At 36.3% G+C, this 22,500-nt stretch overlaps 1 protein-coding gene across 2 annotated transcripts in view; it reads right to left on the bottom strand.

Moving 5' to 3' along the window:
* The window catches only part of dati (datilografo), a 1,058,780-nt gene that overhangs the window by 830,899 nt on the left and 205,381 nt on the right, over positions 1-22,500 (bottom strand). Inside the window, exon 1 of one of the 2 annotated variants that reach the window (XM_067085713.1) lies at positions 992-2,699. The exons of the other annotated variant lie outside the window; for it this stretch is intronic. Within the exon in view, the coding sequence (XP_066941814.1) occupies positions 992-1,141 (150 nt within the window). The 5' untranslated portion in view covers positions 1,142-2,699. Of the gene's footprint in view, positions 1-991; positions 2,700-22,500 lie in introns of those variants that run through there. 2 annotated transcript variants of the gene reach the window in all.

Genomic DNA, 22,500 nt, shown 5'->3' with positions numbered 1-22,500 from the left:
ACTTGAGATGCATTCTGGATCGAGTGCTCAAATATTTGATCATGATAACAGTAGCTGAATCAGCACTATTTTCCTATTATAGTAATCGACTGAGCAAATTCTACTGTCTTATGATAATTTAACTAAAATTATTGCTATTTTTCATTCTACATGATATCTGAACCAATAGCCAACTCTTGACCAATCATGATGATGATCCTTACATCAAAGCTACTTTTTTTATTCATAATATTAATACTCTTCGAATCACTAGCACTGAGCATTCCTGATGATGATACTCTTCGAATAAATGGAATTTTTCATACATAAAAAAATATTCTTTAAATAAATATAACTTTGCATTCATAGTAACGATACCCTTCTATTCAGTATTATATTTTATACATAATAATGATCACTTTGAATCGATATTACATCTCATTCATAAAATCATTCATAAATCATTACTACTTACTTAGCAAAACAAATCGCTTAACAGATCGTTGCTAACAAAGCAGATTAATTATCTTGAAAGATAAGTTTCATAAGTTGCAAGTGAGGCAAGATATATTAGATATATACATATATATATATATATATATATATATATATATATATATATATATATATATATATATATATATATATATATATATATTGTATATAATATATATATATATGTATGTATGCATATGCACACACACCACACACACATATACATATATATATATTACATATATATATATATATATATATATATATATATATATATATATATATATATATATAATTTATATATATATACTTACTGCGTTAATCAAAAATGTTACCATTAATTGCCGTAACCTCTCCCTTGGACAATAACACCGTTAATGACGTGAGTAAATGGCTTCATTAGGGCATCGCAACCTTCAAAACACGTAAATCTGGGGCCAACGATAGGCACGAGAGCGGTCCGTAGCGATCGCAGTAACGATAGGACAAAAATAAAACACATAACAGCTATAATTACCATGGGCGCCGGAGGCTGATGAAACCTGAAGAAGTCAGGTAGATGGGCAGGATAATGATGGGATGGAGGCGGTGGATGATGGGCCGACATATGGGGTGCAGGGGCATGGGCGGGATGCCCGCCCATACGCCCGTTATGCAGATGATCCATTGTATTCCGTAGAGACTTATCAAGGCAGGAGACTTCCCTGTACAGAGTTTAGAACTGGGACTAAGACTGCGGAAGGAAGGGATATGTACCAAGTAAGACGTCCACAGTAATTAGCATTCAAGGCATCACATACCTGGTTGTCTTTGTCCCAGACACTAAAACTCCTTCTTTTTTATACTGTCCAAAGGCAATGAAAATTATAACCACCTAGAAATCCTATATCAGTTGCCTTCCACCGAAATCACTCTCGTTACTGAAATTTCGAAGCAGAGGTCGTTCAAAGCTATTCTTATACATTAATCATTAAATGCCACCACAGTTGGTTTATTTTTTCTTAAATCAACTTACATCAACGTAAAATCCATCTGTTAAGGAGATATCAGTTCCATCAAATGTCAGCAAGGAGAGACGTTCTTTCATACATAGAGGACAAAAAGTTTTATTACAAATGGCGAAAAACCAACGGAGAGATCAAAACACACGGCGGTTTTGAAGAGATGTTTTTAAGGATTTACGTAGAGCGATGCAATGAATCCATCGTTTGAGTATCAATGCAATAGCTGTTGCAGGCGCACCTAAGCTGCCAGCCCGGCCGTTGGAAACAAAAGAAAGGCGAGATGGAAAACGAGGACAGTATATGAGAAGAGAGGGTGGATCAATTGATCTCTTCGTTAAAACAATAGTTGCGTCAAGATGTAATCATGAAGCCCAGCCCCTCTTCAATGGGGCCACCCGACTCCTCAAGAGATAAGACTCGGAAGGCCGGACTCCGACGACGATGGTGATGATGTCATAGTGCTCGCCACACAAGACTAGTTTTATGGGCCTAAGGGCATGTCATAGGTTTCTCAGGGTGAGGGGACAACCATTCATCCGACTCGCTGATAAAAACTAACCACCGCAAGACGGTTCCTGCACCTATCCTTTCCTGGCGCTTCCCACACGTTTTTGACCAACGTTTTTTCCCTTGCCGGGCACTCGTTGCGTCAAGTGAAATGGCGATACGCGTATGTGATCCGGAGGGCAGTGGACACACGCCATACAACTACACACGTTTCGTCTAGATTACATTGACTCATTCAATTCCTTCTGTTTCATATTCTTCCTCGACCATAAAGCGACAAGAACTGCCACTTGACACGAGTCTCTGAAACGGCCTGCTTCCCTAGGCCTACTTAATTAATTTCAGAATCCGCAGTTTTGTGAAGTTCCACAAAGCACACAGGCACAGAGATCACACACACAAGCACACCGCGAGCCGTGTTGTAGACACGGCGCCTGCAGCAAAAATACCTCGTACCCTGACGTTTTTGAGAGCTGTACCCTGATAAATACTGGTGATTTTTAGTTAGAAACTGTAACCTAATTGGCGGTAGTGATCACCATTCACCCAACTTATCAGTGTTCTGTCGGAATGAAAGACCCTGACAACTTCTTGAAGACGATCAATCACATTTGCGACTGTCTCTTCCTAATGTGCCAAGGATACCCTTAGGATACCCTGAGGCATCAGACTCCTCTGGCTCCTTCACTCACCCACCGTAGATCTAAACTTCTGAAAAAGAACGAGGATAGATGAAAAATGTGTGCCCAAACAGTGTGTGGGTGTGTGCCCTCGCCGCTTTGGTTGTGGGGCAGCACCTACTGAGTCCAGAGGGTATCGCCCCAGTCACTCGTTGCTTGCTGCCTCTCTCCCACCGCTGCCCCGGTGCCCCGACACCAAAACTTACAGAAGAGTAACTCTGACGCTGCTTTCGCGGGTTTGCTTGTTGCTGTCCTGTTGGAAAACGGTTGTGCGCTTACCTACAGCACCTCGCTTATTAACAGGAGGAAGACAGTGATCATGAATCTCCCAGTTACATGATAGTGAACCAGATATCTCAGACCAAAGGTGCATTTCCGTAGGGCGATTTTCCAAGGATTTTAGAGTGGGAGAGTTGAAACTCGAAATCCCCGAAAATATTTCTCAAATAACGCTACTTCAGGTGATAGTTCCAAATAGGTCATTACGGCGTCATAAAATGCCTTATTCATCACCGATAAAAAGCTAACGAGTACGTGTGAAACCTATCGTCATAACAGCACATACTCTCATCATCCCCTTCCTTAGGCGGTGCTCTTGCAAACCTGCCGGATAGTTATATTCGAAAGCAAGCACATCCCTCCCGCCCTGCTTTCTCTTTCTCTCTCTCTCTAGCTGTTACTGGAGCAAAGCTGTGGAACGTGTGGGCAGCATGGCAGTGTCATGGAGTGTGAAGTATGCTCTCTCGACACCTGTGAATGAAACCGCGGGCGTAAATGCTAGAGCTGCTGGACTTGCGCAGTTTAACATATGGTTGCTGGATTCTCTGATGAAGAGACACCGATGACCCCCCCGAATAAAAGTAACACACAAGAAAAGGCCAACGTGATCTCGTCTTGCACATTCTTTTCCCCTCATCACCCTCTCGGGCCTCACGCGCCTACGCTAAGCCTTAGCAACCAGGGTCGAATGACGTGTAAGAAAATGCAGATAACATCCTTTCAGGGGAAAAAGAAAAAAGAAACAATTCGACGACGCGATAAAAAGATTCTATTCTACCCTCCAACCAAACTCGCAAGAAATGAATTCAGCTCCCAACTTTCAACGTAACAACTTCGGAAACAGCGAGCTCCTCTCATCAAGAAATTGCACCCCACAGTTCCATAATAATATTCCATCAGAGTCATCGAAAGTGCAGTTAAAATTCTCCCTCCAAGTCAAAAACTAGCGTAATCTTTCTCTTAGCATCGCGCATCTGGCAAGCGCCTTTCTCCTCCCCCACACAGGCTCCTTTCCCCCCAAAAACCCCGAACTCCACCGCCCCAAAACCCCCATTTCTCCGCTCCACCCCAATCGCCTTCGCTCCGCCCCTTTCAACCCCCCAACGACGACCCCCTTTGCCGAGCCCCCTCCTGCATTTCCTCCTAACCCTCCCCCTGCAACTGTTGCTTCTACCAGGCTTGCCAACCGTTCCTCTCCTCGAGACCTCTCTCTCCTCTCTCTCTCTCTCTCCTCTGCTCAAGACCTCACCCCAGCACTTTCACAGACTTTCCTCACAGTATGCGAGGATGATGATTTGGCATTGCTCTCTGCACAACAAATACGATTTCCTGCAATAAATCCTTAAATACTCTAAGATACTACTTGACCAAATCTTCCTTATACTTTCTTAATGAAAATATAGCACGGCTTTCAATGTGACGTCTGCAAAACTATGGCCTACTCATTGGTGATCAAAAGAAGTTCATAAGCGTTTTATTGAATGGCATATTAGCAAAATTCTTACGCAATAACCAACTAGCAAATTATAGAAACGGCAAATCACAATGCCCTCAAAACAACTGAGCGTAATTGCTATAACGATGAGGTTCTTCCTCTAAGAACCGAAAACCATCTAATGTTCCCTAAGATTAGAGAAGACGAACAATGAGAGACCCATAGTCCAGGAACAGGTTTCAACGATGCTTTATGATGATTCACTGACGAGGAGGCTAAGTGGTACGTCATAATTACGACCTATTCATTCAAAACACGTTCTTCGTTGGTGGAAAATAAGTTAACTGTACTTACTACGACAATCTCTCAGAAGTCTTCTCTTTCTCGGGTTCAGTTTGGGCCACTCAGAATGTGGAAGTTAAAATGCCAAATGATAAGAGCAGCTCATCCTCAGCTAGAAAGGTAATCGTCTAATATCTGATTGTGAAATCTTAGAAATAAAGAAGGGGATTAATCAACTTAAGCCTATGAATTAAGCCATAAATTCTAATCCAGATGTTCACTTTTAATCTTACTGAACGGGAAACATATAACCACGTTTAGCCTATTGCTCAATCATTTCAACTCGAATAAAAACTAGAAAGAAAGACTGTCAAATGCAAGTTTCATCTCTTGGTGTCGCGTCTGGACCATAAACAGCAACATCTCTGAAATACACACCATGAAACTCGCTGCCACAGCAGCAAAATTGCGAAATTAAAAACTGCAACGCCTTTATTACAAAACATGGGAGAAGTGCAACGGAAAACAAGAGACTTAACCAAATAACGAATAAAAAAAAGAGCGAGAGATTGTTTCTGCTCTTCGTTAATCCCTTTCATCGGCGATTCTTGAACAACGACGCTCTTGTCTATATATCTCCTGTAGTATAACGTGATTTTTGGAGACCTTATGCAGGATATTTTTTGACGCGGAGCAACGCGGGCGAAATATCATTTCAATTTCCAGCTCCTCCTTCTCCTCCTCCCCTCGCACTGGCTTGATCTCGACGCAATATTTCATTTGCTCTCGCCAAAGATTCTTCCAAGTTATTTATGCTAAGCAACACACAGCTATATCATCATTCACTCGAATTTTCATCTCTTCTTATCATGATTTTTGTGGGAATGAAATTCTAGTAACGTTAGCAATGAGTTTTTATGTATGTATGTATGCATGTATGTATGTATGTGTATATATATAAATAAATATATATATATATATATATATATATATATATATATATATATATATATATATATATATATATATATATATATATATATATATATACATATATATATATATTTATGTGTCTTCCTGTTAGAATATCTGTCAATCACTCATGCAAATCAACGCCATATCTTCTGTAAACAAAAAGCACATGATGTACACACACAAACATGCATACATAATTATATAATTGCATATATATAATTATATATATATATATATATATATATATATATATATATATATATATATATATATATGCGTATGTGTATTAATTCATGATACCAGCAGAAAACAGAAGTTTGGAAGAAGTACTGGATTTATATAAATTAATAAAAGTTAATTCTTCTAACATGATATGATTTCATAGACAAAAAAATTACGACCTGCTTAATACCCAAACATTATATCTTATCAATAATAAAGCAAAATATTGTATTTTCTTCAAGAGAAGTATAAATGTTTAAGCTTACAAGAAGAGTTTAATACAGCTGTTTCCGTGAAGTTTTCATATGTGAATCAAGTGAGGAAAAAGAAATTTATAACACCTCTGGGATCCCGACTTGCAACATCTTGTGCTCTGGTTGGATGTTCAAATCCTTGGATAGGTAACTACCAAGAGATAGCGGACGCAGTCAACACAAGAAGTACCATTTCTTTAGCTATCTCGTCCCGAAATCAAAGGTTCATGACGAAACACTAATATATGAAAGAGTTATAAAGGTGAAAGAGAAATGCATGCACATACACACACAACATTATATATATATATATATATATATATATATATATATATATATATATATATATATATATATATATATATATTTTTATATATATATATTATATATATATTACATACATTGTACAGTATTATATTGTACAGTTTATATGCTCATTATTCGCCTCATTATCATCTGTCTCTTACATACTACAAGTTTTAGGCTGCCTCTATCGTTTTATATGCCTCCTTGTCCGTTCTTTTCTACTCTCTCTCTCTCTCTCTCGTTACTTTTTTCTATGACGATTAATACCTACTTAATACAAGTTCAGCGCATGGCAAGATCGGGCTATGTATCTACGTTCCATAAGAAGTGATGGTATACGCTACCATCAGGACTCAAACTAGACAACAGCTGTTTTACTAAACACTCGTGACGAAAATCACAAGTCCTCCTAATATTATCGTGTAAATAAAAAGCCATAACATTACATTATCGTGGAACATGAATTAACATTAAAGCGCAAAGCGCAATATCTATATTTCAAATAAGACTCAAGTCTTCAATTGAAACTACTGAAACTAAATTGAGAATAAAATCCTGGTTTCACTATACAAAGACTTTATTATTACATGAACTATGCGCAGTGTGTATATCGATAACCCCAAGCAATTATCCGGATATCAATACTGAAATTACCGTCTTACTCACTCATAATAATGGGGGTGATGAAAAACAAATAACATTAAATTTTATTGCAGAGAGAGAGAGAGAGAGAGAGAGAGAGAGAGAGAGAGAGAGAGAGAGAGCGGGAGCGGAACGCGTTCTTTCCGGGATTACTATGGCCTTATTGATGTTCTTCTGTAGATATATCTGCCACTGGAAATGTTGCCGTCCAGCCATAATAACAAGGAGAGAGAGAGAGAGAGAGAGAGAGAGAGAGAGAGAGAGAGAGAGAGAGAGAGAGAGATCTTATTCCTCAATTTACGGACATTAATGCACTGCTGGGGAGAGAGAGAGAGAGAGAGAGAGAGAGAGAGAGAGAGAGAGAGAGAGAGAGAGAGAGAATCGTTTTAGCTAAACGTCTCAGGGTAATGGGAAGGTCAGAAACTGCTTCATCTTTCCAACTCGCCTTCTGAAGAGGGGAAAAATTCCTCCTCCCTTCAGTTCTTATTTCCCCCTAATTAAGGTTAAACAGTCTCACAGACCACGGAGTATAGTCAGCATTTTATTCCCCGAACCTCTACAACAAGAGAGGAGACGTTTGCAGAAGAAACCCGAGTCGATTTTCTGCTGATTACAGCAGGCTGTAGCATGATAAGACCGTACTAAGATAATCATGCATTTGGCGAGAAACAGAAAAGATTCTAAGTCCATGCTCGCCGTCGTCTTGTGAGACATGAAACACTGAAGGAGAAGAAGATAATGATGTCCAGGGAGTTTCAGAAAGAGAGGGTATCAAAAAAGGATGAAAGGATCATAAAAAGGAATGAACCGTGCGGGGATTGTCGGGAGTAATACAGACCTGATATTCTACTAAGAAACTTGAAAATTATTTTCGATCTCATAAGCCACGGAATAAATCACCAATGCCATGAGAATGCAGAACTTGATCATTTGGCCACCTACTACTTTCAGGCGAAGTAAAACTGGTTAACTGACAGTTAAAGTCGTCATCATAATTAACATTAATTACATGGAAAATATACCAGTATGATAACTAGAAGTACAAACAATTAGAAATATGATTAGAAATATTTACTGAACGAACTGTAATTCAATTCTGACTGTATGATTATAAAGGATTTATAAAGATGAAAGGATATAATCTTGCCATCTTCCAATTTACACAGATATAGTATTTGCACATCTCGCACCTATACCTTGCCTATTTATAGTGGCTACAAATCTCAAACCTAGATATTAAAATATACGCTTTTGATCCACAAATACTCAAACTATGTATATTAGGCTACATGCCCTCACATACACTTAAACACTGCTTGAGCGTACGTGCACTGGGCGAAGGAAATCGGTAACACAGTCGTTGCTCTCAAAGTCAGCAAGGAGATATAGATAAAATAATTAGCTTGCGATATGTCACTAAGGCCCGAGCTAAAAGAGCGGCAGCTTCCCTTAACGGAGTTCATGTAATGGTACAACTCAATAATCAAATACCAAGGCGAAACAGGTAAAATGGCAAAACTGACGACAGACATGCATTGCATTACAGTTGATACTACATCGGAAGCGTAAATGTGTCTAAACGCCCGAAATTTACACAAGAGTTGTTCACTGTACAAAAGAAGATAAGAATTCAAAATAAGATATGAATACTAAATTCCTATATACTGAGCAATGGAGTTTGTTATATCACGTGTTAGTGCAGAATAGATGGAAGAAGGTACTGATGGAGGTAAAGTAATAGCCGCAATGATAGGGCTCCCCTCACTCTAACGTATGAAATCAGTCTCATTCAAGTACATCGGTTGTGGTTTCGACTCCTGCCACGGCCGTCGAGAGTTTCTTCACTTATATATTCACTTGGGTCTTAGGCTTTGTAGTGATAAGCGTATCCAAAATGCATGAACAAATCGAGAAGTTAAGAGACTGTGACTATTGCAAATACATATGTAGGCTATCTGATAAAAATATAACCATTAGATTCTATATATATTGAAGAATATTTCGGTCATAAGAAGAGTGGATGAAGGTATATCTATGACTATTTGGTTAAAGCGAAAGTTAAAATTGACAGAAAGTAAAATTGGGAGAGAAAGGGGAAAATATGGCTGTAAAGGTACTGAAGACAAGTAACATTAAGAAGATGAGACGAGCATATAAGGAGCAAATAAATGAAAAATTGGCTAGGTTAAAGATACGAAGTGGAAAGATTATTGAGGACTATGTAAAATTCCAAGGTGGGGTCAAAGAGTCAGAAGGGAGTCTTTGTAGGTATTGGAGGGGAGGAAAATGGAAAATAAAACAAAGTAATGGGATGAGAGGTTTGGTGAAGGGGGGATAAAATATTTGGGGGGCGACTGTAGTCTAGGGTCAGTGCAGCCAGTAATTTCAAGATTTGTTAAATAAGTAAAGTGAAAAATACAGTTGAAAAGGTTAGTCTAAAATAAAGAATGCTTGTAGAAGTTAACTGTTCATGTATAAGGAGGGCGATAAAAGGCTGAGTGAAAAGATACCAAGAACTGATGGAATTTAAGTGATATGCTATGATTAAGTGGATTTGTGTATGTGTAAATATAATAAAAGAGAACTGAGGTGACTGAAAACTTTTATGGGTAAAACCTTACTTATTATACAAGGAAAGTGTATACCATGATTCTGACTAAGAGAGTAAGACAGGTGACAGAAGGATGGGTAGGGAAGAACAGAGTGGGTTCTGACATGGAGGGAGAGTTTGTACAAAAATGTTGTTATAAAACATTCATGACAGAAGTTTGTATGTAAAATAAAGGCTGTATGTAGCATACATGGAATTATAAAAAAATTATGACAGAATCCGCAAAGGCAACATGGAGTACACGGAGGGTATACACCGTAGAAGATTGAATGTTGAGAGTGAGTACAAGACTTTATGATGGAATTCTGAATTTTGTTTCCATGGTTGCTTAATATCTTTATGAATGGAGTGTTATGGGCAGGCAGGAAAAGGATATTAGATGCAGGTATAAAGTTCTGGGATAATAAAATGGGTTGTAAATGGAATGTGCATTGGCTGATGTTTACAGAACATAGTGCTGATAGGGGGTAGTGAAGACAGAATAAGAACCAGAGTAAATTTAATGTGAGCGTGAGTAAAATTATAAGAGTAAACAGAGATTTGGAAATATTAGTATGACTGGTAGGTGAAACAAGAAAGGTGGTATAGGGTGTAAGCAAGAGACTAGGAAGAGACCTGGAGTGTCAGTGGAAGCCAAGTTCAGAATGCATAAAAGAAAGGTTTAACCAAATCTCCTTTATACAAGTGAAATGCGAATGTTGGAAAGAAGTAAAAAAAGTCAAGCTCTTGAAATGAATTGTTTCCGTAGAAAGACAAACGTTAAGAGAGAAAGGATCACTGTGTGATGGTTAGATCTTGGAAAAAGAATGACAGAAGATATGATGGTGAAAAGAATATACAAATAAGGAATGGTTGGGAAGAAGGAGGAAAAGAAAGCGTAAAGTGTGATGAACCAGTGTAACCTGGAGGGACCTTAATATCCAGAAAACGCGAATGAGTGTGCAAGAAGTTAAAGGCGCAGTATGTGTGCAGGGAGAGGAATTGATGAGTTGCTGGTGAGCTTTCCGTGTAGGTGGACGAAGTAGAAATGCAGTAGGCTTTTCACCCAAGATGATTCATCCACAATTCAAAGTTAAACGTAGAAGTATATTAGTAACTATTGTCTTTTCTCTAAACTAACCCTTTGTTAAGGACACAGTTTATGTTATATATATATATATATATATATATATATATATATATATATATATATATATATATATATATATATATATATATATATATATATACATATGTATATATATATATATATATATATATACACACACATATATATATATATATATATATATATATATATATATATATATATATATGTAGAATCTACTAGTCACATTTTTATATAGATACAGTATATATGTATTATAATATATATATGTAGAATCTATAGTCACATTTTTAGATAATTATGTATTGTAATAGCTCTCTCGAATTTTTCAAATATTTTTTTGGAAAAGGTATCCAAAAAAAGGAAGAATTCTATAGTTAAGAAGGCATTGTGGCTATATTACAATTACACACACATATATACAGTATATACATATTATATATACATATATGTATATATATATATATATATATATATATATATACATATACATATACATATACATATACATAATGTACATGGTAAAGAAAATGGACGAAGGAAAATGTTGCCTTCAGTTGTAGCACGACTCGTAATTTATAAAAATAAACCTTTGTATGCTAAAACCAATCACGATAATTGACACGTTACAGGAAATGAAAATTCATATATCATCCGAACGCGGAGATAAATACGAAATACACATTGAGAATTTTGCCAGCAGCGCACGTTAAGATACCTATCAATCAACTTTTATTTCTGGAAATTCAACTGTTTTGACAATAACTGTGGCGTCTGTTATGAACAAAAACCAATGGACAGGACTCAGCTATATGCAGGTGGTAAGTATGAAAATATTCCAAGATTAAAATGGATACTCTTCTGAGGTGCCAAATTAAAAATATGTACTATCCATCTTCACGATCCTTGAATTTCAGCTGCTCACAAATGTACATCTCTACATGAAATGCATATACTGACTTCGGACGGCAGGTATGATGACCCATAAAATTTCAAGAAGCCATTATGAAAACATATGTATGACAACCAGTTTGAAAAATATATCAGCTTCAGTTGGAATAAATTATATCTTGAAACTAAATCGCTAAATGTCTAAGGATAATAAGTACTAATCCCGAAATTTTTGTATACTGGATAAATCTGAATATGTCGGACAAAATTAAACCCCAGGTACCAGAAAGATTCTGTCAAGACGCACAAATTTACGCGTAAACTGACATTTCATGTACAATATATCTTATCCCGCTCTAGACAATTACACAAAGCATATTCACATAACAAAAATATTTCAGAAACTTTTATTTCCTGTCACCGAGTATATCCGCATCCTTAATACTTATTTCTAATTGGAAAAGGGATTCAGTTTTAAAGCATCATCATATCCTACTATTGTAAGATTAATCAGAGATATGGGAGTTTTAAATCCATGCTTCAACCGATATCAACTCGATTACACAGCAGTACGAATAAAAACTTTACACACAAGCATCGCACACACACACATTTTATATATATATATATATATATATATATATATATATATATATATATATATATATATATATGTGTGTGTGTATATATATATATATATATATATATATATATATATATATATATATATATATATATATATATATATACATATATATAAGTGTGTGTTTGTGTGTATTACTAGTATGGACAAGTGTATTCCCACAAACAGAATCATAACTTTGAAATGTGACTATTCTATTAAAGCCAATCGATTTATCGTAGAGGCGAAGAAAGAAAAGAAAGAAAAATAGCTGATAAATTCACGCAGTTTATTCTGTATCATCCTTTTTATCAAAGGCAAACGATAAAACAACAAGAAAAAAAATCTGGGAGTCGTACATTCTGCACCAGAAACGGCGGCCTTACTTCCTAATCCCTAAAAAGAGGCTGTGTTGTTCAACTCCGTCCTGTGCATTTCAAAACAGTTGTTTGCTCTGCCAATTGATGTGTGTTGAACACTTAGACTTGACCCCCTCTCCGGACCCCTTCCCCCAAAAATCCCTCTCTCCCTGCCTTTCCGTGAGTGTGTGCGTGTCTCTGTTCGTATCAGCAAAAACGAATATCGCTTTGGATTTCTTGTTGCACCATTCTCTCTCTCTCTCTCTCTCTTATCTATATTATATATATATATATATATATATATATATATGTATATATATATATATATATATATATATATATATATATATATATATATATATGTATATGCATACCAACATGCAAATTAAAACTTTTATAAATGCACACATTGCGTTCGAGAGAGAGAGAGAGAGAGAGAGAGAGAGAGAGGAGAGAGAGAGAGAGAGAGAGAGAGAGAGAAGGTCAAATTAATAAGAAAAGGTAGGAATGTAAACTCTCGCTATCACAGATACAGGAAAGTCTTTCCAACACAATTATATATTGCTAAAACCGCAGCCTCTTTCGTGAGCATTAGGTTCCCTTAACTAACGTTTGTTATAACCACATACACATAAATTATGAGTTCATAAATTTGTCGGTTTTATACTTGTTCCAAATTATTTTGAAAAAATATATCTGACTTTTGCTTAACCCCTCTCAAACCTATAATCACGGTATATTACTGCAAACGTCAGTTTGTTGGAAATAGATAAGAAAATAAATAACCTAAAATATAATAAATCTCATTCACAATTTATTCAAAACATATGATTCTTCTCTGTGCCTATATCTTCTTCGCACAAAATATTTTATTGTAATATCAAATTTACCTTGATAACAAAGCAAGTATCTCTCTCTCTAACAAGAAGATGAAAAGAGAAGCAAATGCTGTGCAGGACGACAAAGGAATTTAATATTTTCTTCTAGCTTGGGGGAGATTTTCACATTGATAGTTCAGTAACAGCTGACTCAGCACTTTCATGAAATTACTCTCCGTTGAAAAAAAAATAAGGTTAAATTATCCTCTAAGCTGTGAATACATCATAATTTCTTTCGTTATCTTTATATATATATATATATATATATATATATATATATATATATATATATATATATATATATATATATATATACATACATAAACAAAGTCACACAAACATAATATATACATACATACATATTAATATATATATATATATATATATATATATATATATATATATATATATATATATATATATATATATATATATATGTATATATATACATAACTCCTTGAAAAGTACTGACTTAATCACCACATACCAATCACATTACAACAACAAAGCAACGAACCAACGAAGCCTGACAGGCACAAATCTAGCACGCACACACACATGAACACACACACGCACAGTGCCGGAGATATCCACCGGCACTCTAAAGCCGAGGGGCAACGCAACGAAGGTCTTAAAGAGAGATGCCATTGCTCTGAAGTAATGGAGTCATGCATCTGATTGGGAAGAGTACGGCCGATGGCTAAGGGCGTTTGCCGCATTCTTTTTTCATTCTGAAGATTATGATGCAACGCAGTTCAGGACGTACGGGATATCCTGCAGTTGAAAGGATTGAAGGAGTAGGTATTGTGATAATAATGATACAATAATAATAATAACAATCCAGTAAGTGATACCTACAAAGTACGTGAGGTAAGCTACCACGAAAGTTATCAATAACACAGACGATGATGAAGACATTCAAATGGACAATAACGGCCTTATTGCATCTTAGGGGCGCACATATCGAAGAAAATTCGCTGTAACTTCTTAAAATCCGGAATATTTAAAAACAAACGTTCCAAACAAACTCCAGGCAATAAAACAACCGAATCAGGGGTGGCCGCAGTTGGGAGAATTGGAGGGAAGCCTTACTGCAGCCATAAACAAGCAATGGCTCAATGGTGCGACGCTTGAATTTGGACATCAGTGCTGAGCTACATTCGGCCAAGCGCCTTTCTCTTTAAGCTGAATTGAAAAAATGACAAAAAGGGCCATATTTTTCAAGTGAGAACTAAAAAACAGATGAGTTGTTCTTCAGGACTGATTCAAGAAAATGCGGCCAAACCTGTTTCTCTTTAAGCTTAAATGAAGAAATGACAAACACAGGCATATGGCTTCTATGAAGGTTTGAAACGAAAAATGATGATTTGTTCTGAAGTATAGATTTAAGAAATTACAACCAAACCCATTTTTGTTGGCAAACTCGTGCAGAGACGAACAAAGTCTTTACCTTTAAGTAAGTTTCGAGAAAAGTTGATGAAATGTTTTAAGATTTAAAGAAATACAATCAAACTCATTTCTCATTTAGCTGAATCCGGGCAAAGACGGACAAAAGCCTATAATTTTAAGTACTTTTCGAGAGCAGCGGACAAGTTGTTTTCAAGGCTAGATTTAAGGAAATACAATCAAACCCATTTCTCTTTAAGCTGACGAAAGACAAAATAAAACTTCTCTCTTCAGTTAAGACTCGAAAAAAACAAATTATTAGTTCTTTAGGTTAGATTTAAGGAAATATAAGTAAATGTTTTTCCAGTTAAGCTGACTTCAAGAGACGGAAGAGGACTGCTTTTCATACCTCAAATTCAGGTTCAGGGAAAGATAAAATACTTAGTTTTTTAAAGGTAGATTTAACAAAACATAACCAGATGTTTTTCTCCAAGCTGAATTTAAGAACTTTAAAAAGTAGTAAAGACACTAGGCTAAATTTAACAATTTTAATCTAAGGCCAAATTGAAGATACAACTTATTTGTCTCAACTATATTGAAATGCAAACTTTTTCCTTTTCATTAGTTTAGTTCCAAGCACGGACATTTCTGCAAGCTGGATTGATATACAGTAATTCTTTCATGAATTTGAAGAAAAGACCTTTTCTCTTTAAGGTACATCAAATATAATACCCAGTTTAGATTCGAACAAAGTCTTAGTCTTCTAGCTGGATTAAAAAGGTCATTCTCTTGAAACAAAACTGAAGTTAAGCATACAGACACATTGTGACGGCAGGTTTAATAAAAAAGATTCTATCTTCAAGAGAGATTAAATAAACAATTAGAACGCTTTTGACCTTTTCGGAACAGTCATATGCAAAACAGTGTTTTATTCTTTTTTGCGCTTTCGAATCAGCCCAGCGAAATAAAAATATAACATTTTCCAAGGATTCAAATATTATAAAAGAAAATACTCTTATATCTTTATCGTTTTTCCTGAGCATTGACATAAAATGTCCCCTTTTGGAATTCTTCACCATTATTGATCATGTCAGAAGGAAACAAAACCTTAAAACACGACAGATATTTATCGCTAGTACCGCCAAATATATATATATATATATCCAGTGGTGATCACTGCAAAGCCGTTGATACGCAAGATTACATAACCAAATAAATCAATCAACCTAACGCCTCCCTGTAAGGCATCGCCAGAATAATCAACAGATCTGAAGAACTGTGGTTCCCTTTGTTGCATTATCAATTACTGTGAAGTCGCAAAACACAAAAAGTTAAAACAATTACAACCAGGGACTGCATAGAATACCAATAAGCTCGAAAGAAAATGTTCAATTGCATAATAGTCTAATCACGTAGACACTTGACCTCTGTAACTTTGGGCAAGTGACCTCCGACCTCAACGTCTGGGTACCCCATGTGACCTCCTCCTCGTTAAACCCTCCGGCGTCTGTATATGCACTCCAATAAACAGCGGTGCTAGATTACTACGAAAAAACTAGTATCCTATTAAAATAAGGTTAGTTTCAATCTTAATGACTAATGTAATATAAAAATTAATGTCAACAAGATTAAACTGTACATGGCTATGCAATCTACAAACTATAATATATATATATATATATATATATATATATATATATATATATTATATATATATATATATATATATATATTATATTATATTATATATATATATACATAATATATCTATATATATATAGATATACATATATATACATATATATATACATATATATATATACATATACATACATATATATATATATATATATATATATATATATATATATATATATATATATATATATATATATATATATATATATATATATATATATATATAATATACACACACACACATATATATATATATAAATATATATAATATTTTATGTATAAAGATGAGAGATAGAGGGAGAGAGAGGTGCTAAGAAAGTTAAAAATCTGCATTAAAATCCGAATCCATAAATCAAATCATTATTACTTTTGCTATATTTAATTTTGCACATATTTTATTTCCACTAAATGTACATGGAGAAGTCAAGCCACTATTATTATAGTTGTAAACATCGTGGATTCGACTACAGATGTAAAAATATATCTATATATTATACTGATTTCATTTGTATTTTCTAAGTTTAATTTTTTTCCATAATATTATGGACTTTGCTCTATTCTGTGGAAGCTTGACGTCCAAGTCATGAGCCTTCCAGGCTTGTTCCATTTTAATAACTGCAGTTTTTGAGCATCAGTCATGCTACACAAAAATTTTGTCACATTAATACGTTTTCTGTGAGAAATAGGTACGACCATAGGTTGTGAACTCCAAATTTGAATGCCACAATGTCTTAAAACTTGAAAACGCACAGGAACATAATGCACTTTATGTTATGGAAATACGACAAAATTTAAATATTGCTATGTAAATTTCTAATGTTATTTTTGACGACGGGTCAAGTAAACTAATAATATTTGTTACAATAATATTAAACTAAAATTCCGAAGGGCCCCAATTAATCAAAACGATGGCGATCAAGTCAATCTCAGGCACGCATACTCTCTAACGGTGTCATTATAATATAAATGTAACTTACATCTTACGCTGTACCACTTGAATATCCAAGCGAATGAAAAATACTTGAAATGCTAATATACAGTAATGTGAAAAACTGAGACTTAGGAATAAAATAAAATATAAAAACGAATAAAAATCTCCCTAAGCCAAACACTAGTATAGGAAACTATATACATATATATATATATGTGTGTTTGTGTGTATAATAAATATTAATCATAGCAATAATAATAATAATAAAACCGAACAGAAACGAGCAGAATCCTGGGTACGAGAAGAAACCCGTGAATCATCAATAAAACGATATGTTAACCCGCCTCCCACCCCCACCCCCACACCCTTTCCATACGTGTGACCCAATTCATTGATTTTGAGTGCGAAATGGCTTACTCTCTCTAGGCGGCATTGTAATACTCATGAGTGCCCCAACTTCATTCACACTCATGTGATGTCTGTACAGTGTATTTACAACGAAAGTCCTCAGGGGTTAATGACCAGTCTTCCTAAATAACGAGAGCAAAAGAAGGCAATTAAGAATGGCAAAATAACGCAAGAAAAAGGCCGAGGGACAATGCTGGATAACCAACTTACATCAATTAAGGGCACCATCCTTTTCCATCCTTTTCAAACCGAATTGTATCGCAAATGCCGACAAAGGAAAAACATAAACAATAAAATAATCCGGCAAGCACATGCTCCAATGAACAAACAATGCTTCTCTCTCTCTCTCTCTCTCTCTCTCTCTCTCTCTCTCTCTCTCTCTCTCTCCCGTCTCCTCCACAAACAGCCCCCTATGCAAATGGAGTCGCTCGCCTAATTTCGAATCAGAAGTTCTAACTATTTTCTACATCTGTTGGATTTTTTAACACAAATTCCAACTGCAATTGTTTCTCCGGCATTTAATTTAGAATTTCCGACGATGCCTAGCGTAATGGGCATACCAGCGCGTGCATACGCATATACATACGTGGATGGAGACAACGAGCTTGACGCATCTAAGTCTGCTGTGAAAGCTAAGAGCACACAAACGGAATACTGCAATTTCTTCTTCAAAGATGTAGAGCAGTCCAGTATGCAATTACGGGATGCATATTTTGTTGCAGCGGGGGAGGAGAAGGAGGAGGAGGAGGAGGAGGAGGAGGAGGAGGAGGAGGAGGAGGAGGAGGAGGAGGAGGAGGAGGAGGAGGAGCAGGAGGAGAGTATTTGCCTTGATCCTCACACAAGCGCTTCGACTCATCCTAAAAGAAAATGTAAAAGGGAAAGTCGAAAAGAAATGAGGGGAAAAATGACTCGATGAAAAAAGAGAGAAATAAAAAGAGGAGCCACTTAGACAATGAATTACTCCAAAAACTTACATTCAGTCCAACCTTAACCTTGCCGCCTTCTGAAAGAAAAGAAGAGAGAGGGGGGATGGGATAGGAAGGGGGCGGGGGATGGTACTCATCCCATTGGAAAATATATGATAAAAGAACAAAACACCCTGTGTTCTTTAAGCTGCATTAAAAATACACGAAAACATTATCCCCCAAAGCGGTTCCTTTTGGATCAGCTGCATTGCCCGGTGTCCCTTCGCCTACTCCAACCCCCACCCCCTGACACCTTAGTATCCACCTCACACTCTCCCCTTCCCTTTGGACTGCCCTCTTAAGAGAGAGAGAGAGAGAGAGAGAGAGAGAGAGAGAGAGAGAGAGAGCCTCCTAGTCCCGAAATTTCAGGCCCTCTGGGTAAGGCGCTGCGCAAAAAACTCCAAAGAGGGTAAAACTTGCCGTAGAGCGAAACGGCACCGAATGTGAGTGTGCTCGGAAACAAAGGTTTTGGCCGCAGAGAACCAACCAAGCACCAAAGACTCGGTGCCGCCTTTGACCCCTCGCGTTTTAAGAGACTCTCTCTCTCTCTCTCTCTCTCTCTCTCTCGGATCATCCAGAAAAATTAATCTAAAAATCAATCGTGGGTTTTTAAGCTTGACGCAAACCGGACAGAACCTGAGTAGTGGAATGAGCTATCATTTATCTAATAATTTTCGAGTGGTTTCCAAAATATGTTGAAGAAGGGACTTACTATAACCAAAGTGTCAAAAGAAAATAAAGGCGTATGATCATTTCTAAATAACATGTTCAATGAAATAACTTAGTGGCTTGCTACATCACTACCAAAACTGGTCAATGCAAATGTTGCAAATACCGAGAACAGTTTTAGAAATTCGCAACAGGGCATCGTAAAAAAAACTAAAAAGTTATGTATCTCAGCTTCTGGAACATTCCACAATATTAAACAGTCATATATTTTGTGGCAGAGGTTTGCAAGCCTAGTCGCCTTTGTAAATGATTCACTCTTCATGGATAAGAGAAATAACTATATGCTTTGGATTCTTCTGCAAATCTTCATAACCCGGCTGTCTGTTTGTTTGTTTGTTTGTTTGTGTGTGTGAGAGAGAGAGAGAGAGAGAGAGAGAGAGAGAGAGAGAGAGAGAGTGTATGTATGTATGTATGTATGTGAGAGAGTGAGAAAGTGTTTGTGTGTGTGTGTGTATGAGAGGGAAAGTTTGTGTGTGTGTGTGTATGAGAGTGAGAAAGTTTGTGTGTGTGTGAGAGAGAGAGAGAGAGAGAGAGAGAGAGAGAGAGAGAGAGAGAGAGAGATGTAACACCAATGCTCTTTCACTTTTAAACACACGAACACCAAGAATAGAAATTTAAATAAAAAAAAAAAGCGAGATGGCGCACTCGAAACATCAGCAAAATCCCAAACGGAACAAAAGCCAAGCCACAAAACGATCGCCTGTGATGATAATAATCGGGAGATCAAACAGAGTCGTCCCTTAAAATATCAAAATAAACCTTTCCGCGAAACGAAACTATTTTTGTGTTGGGGAAAAATACCGTGAAATGATTATTACCGCCTCCCCAAACAGCTGAACAAGCGCAGACAATAACATGTGAAAGGTCAATAAATGTTTTCGGTATCTATCGAAGGAGGGTGGGGGTGGAGGAAGGGGGGGAAGGGTCCTGAAACAAGTAGGAAATTGAAGTGTAAGGTCCAAAGATAAGAGAAACATCGTATCCTTCGTAAGGAAGGCCATGCCATCCCACCTCCTTCCTACACAACCCACCCCCTCCCGCCCACCAACCCCATAACCAGACTATATAAGCCCCGTGGGGTGAGCAAATCATCATTAGGTCTTTCTTAGACAAAAAACAAAAAACTCATTACCTACATTCATAACATCACCTTACTAATCCTCAATCTAATACTAACAACGACAACAGTATGAATGGTAAAACATAATTATAACAATTATAAAAAAATACTATTTCAGAGGCTAGTTAATATGAAATCAAGGGTTTTGAATACGTCATATGATGAAATACAAGACTTTTTGCAACAGCAAGACTTTTAGCATCTTTGCAGTTGTTATGAAGTCATTACAAAGGGAGAGATATTGACTGACTGATTATAAGTTGTCTGATATTATAACTTTAATGATCACTGGTGATGTACGAAGTGTGATAAAGTGAAATATTACTCAAAGTAGCTATGCGAGAAACTCTGCCAATTGCTTATCGATAAATAACAAAATCAAGCACGGGGTCGATGAATGGAAAATGTGACTACAATGTTTAAGTCTGATGTTCATCCTGGTGCTGGTAATTTTAGTCAACTCTTGCAAGAATTCATCGTCATTGCAAGTACACAGAGAGAGAGAGAGAGAGAGAGAGAGAGAGAGAGAGAGAGAGAGAGAAATACCTTTTTTAGGAACCAGATACCTGCCATTCATTTAACTTCTCAAAATGTACAAATATATACTGTTCTCAAATCCATCACATTAAAAAGACAAAAATAAAAATAAAATGGCAAAATAGCAGGAAATCTAATAAACACAAACTTACTTTCGAAAACGACGACTTGACTACATTGCATTCTCTTATTTTGAATTTGCGGGCTTCCGTGAAAACGCAAATGCAAGCAACATACATTAAACAGCGCTGGGATGATTAAGATAACATACTCGGCATTCCGACTACCATAACTATTAATACCACATACAGCTGTCACCATGTGAATAATGATGTGATACATAAAACACCAAGGAATCAGCATACTTCTGCAAAAGACAGTTTGGCAATAGCATGAGCGACCGATTTTCAAGTGTGAAATCGGGCTCGGTTGATATTACATACTTCAATGCTTTGAATAGCTGTATTTCAATAACAACTCTAAACTCAACAACCGGTGAAGGAGTCAGCTAGGTGGTCTGCAAGTGATGTCCCAACTAAATGTCCTGCGATGAATGCCTTGTTCAGGATATAAGTGACAATAATGCTCATGCAAGATATACTGTACACTTCGCTTATATAATCGTCTTGCACCCTGTGCAACATATCTGATTGTTCACACACACACACATACACACGTTCTGTTCCCTAATAGCACAAGGCACAAGGTTTTATTCTTCCAGATCTCGGTAAGTGTTCTGAGATGAGGTTGCTGGCCTGATCCTATCTTATCTATCTATTTCTATATGTTTATATATATATATATATATATATATATATATATATATATATATATATATATATATATATATATATATTATATATACATACATACATATATATATATATATATATATATATATATATATATATATATATATACATATATACATACGTATACATATGTATGACAGAGACAGTAGAAAGAAGTTCTTCCAAGATCATGGTCACTCACAACTATGTGGCAGTAAACTACATCTAGCTCATCCTTCCATACCCGAAGAGAAGCAGGAAACCCTCCGAAGAAGCGACTAAGAAACCTCCGGACGAAGCAGAAAAACGTTGCACTCAAATATCCAAACAGAAATAAAGTTCCCTCCACCCAAGAGAAAGGGTACCCTCAGATAGCGTTCGCATGCGAATTGATACATGCATATTG

The sequence above is a fragment of the Macrobrachium rosenbergii genome, chromosome 42, assembly GCF_040412425.1.
Source record: "Macrobrachium rosenbergii isolate ZJJX-2024 chromosome 42, ASM4041242v1, whole genome shotgun sequence".
In the NCBI taxonomy this organism is placed as follows: domain Eukaryota; kingdom Metazoa; phylum Arthropoda; class Malacostraca; order Decapoda; family Palaemonidae; genus Macrobrachium; species Macrobrachium rosenbergii.
The sequence above is the reverse complement of the archived record's forward strand: the minus strand, read 5'-3'. Positions and strand labels throughout refer to the sequence as shown.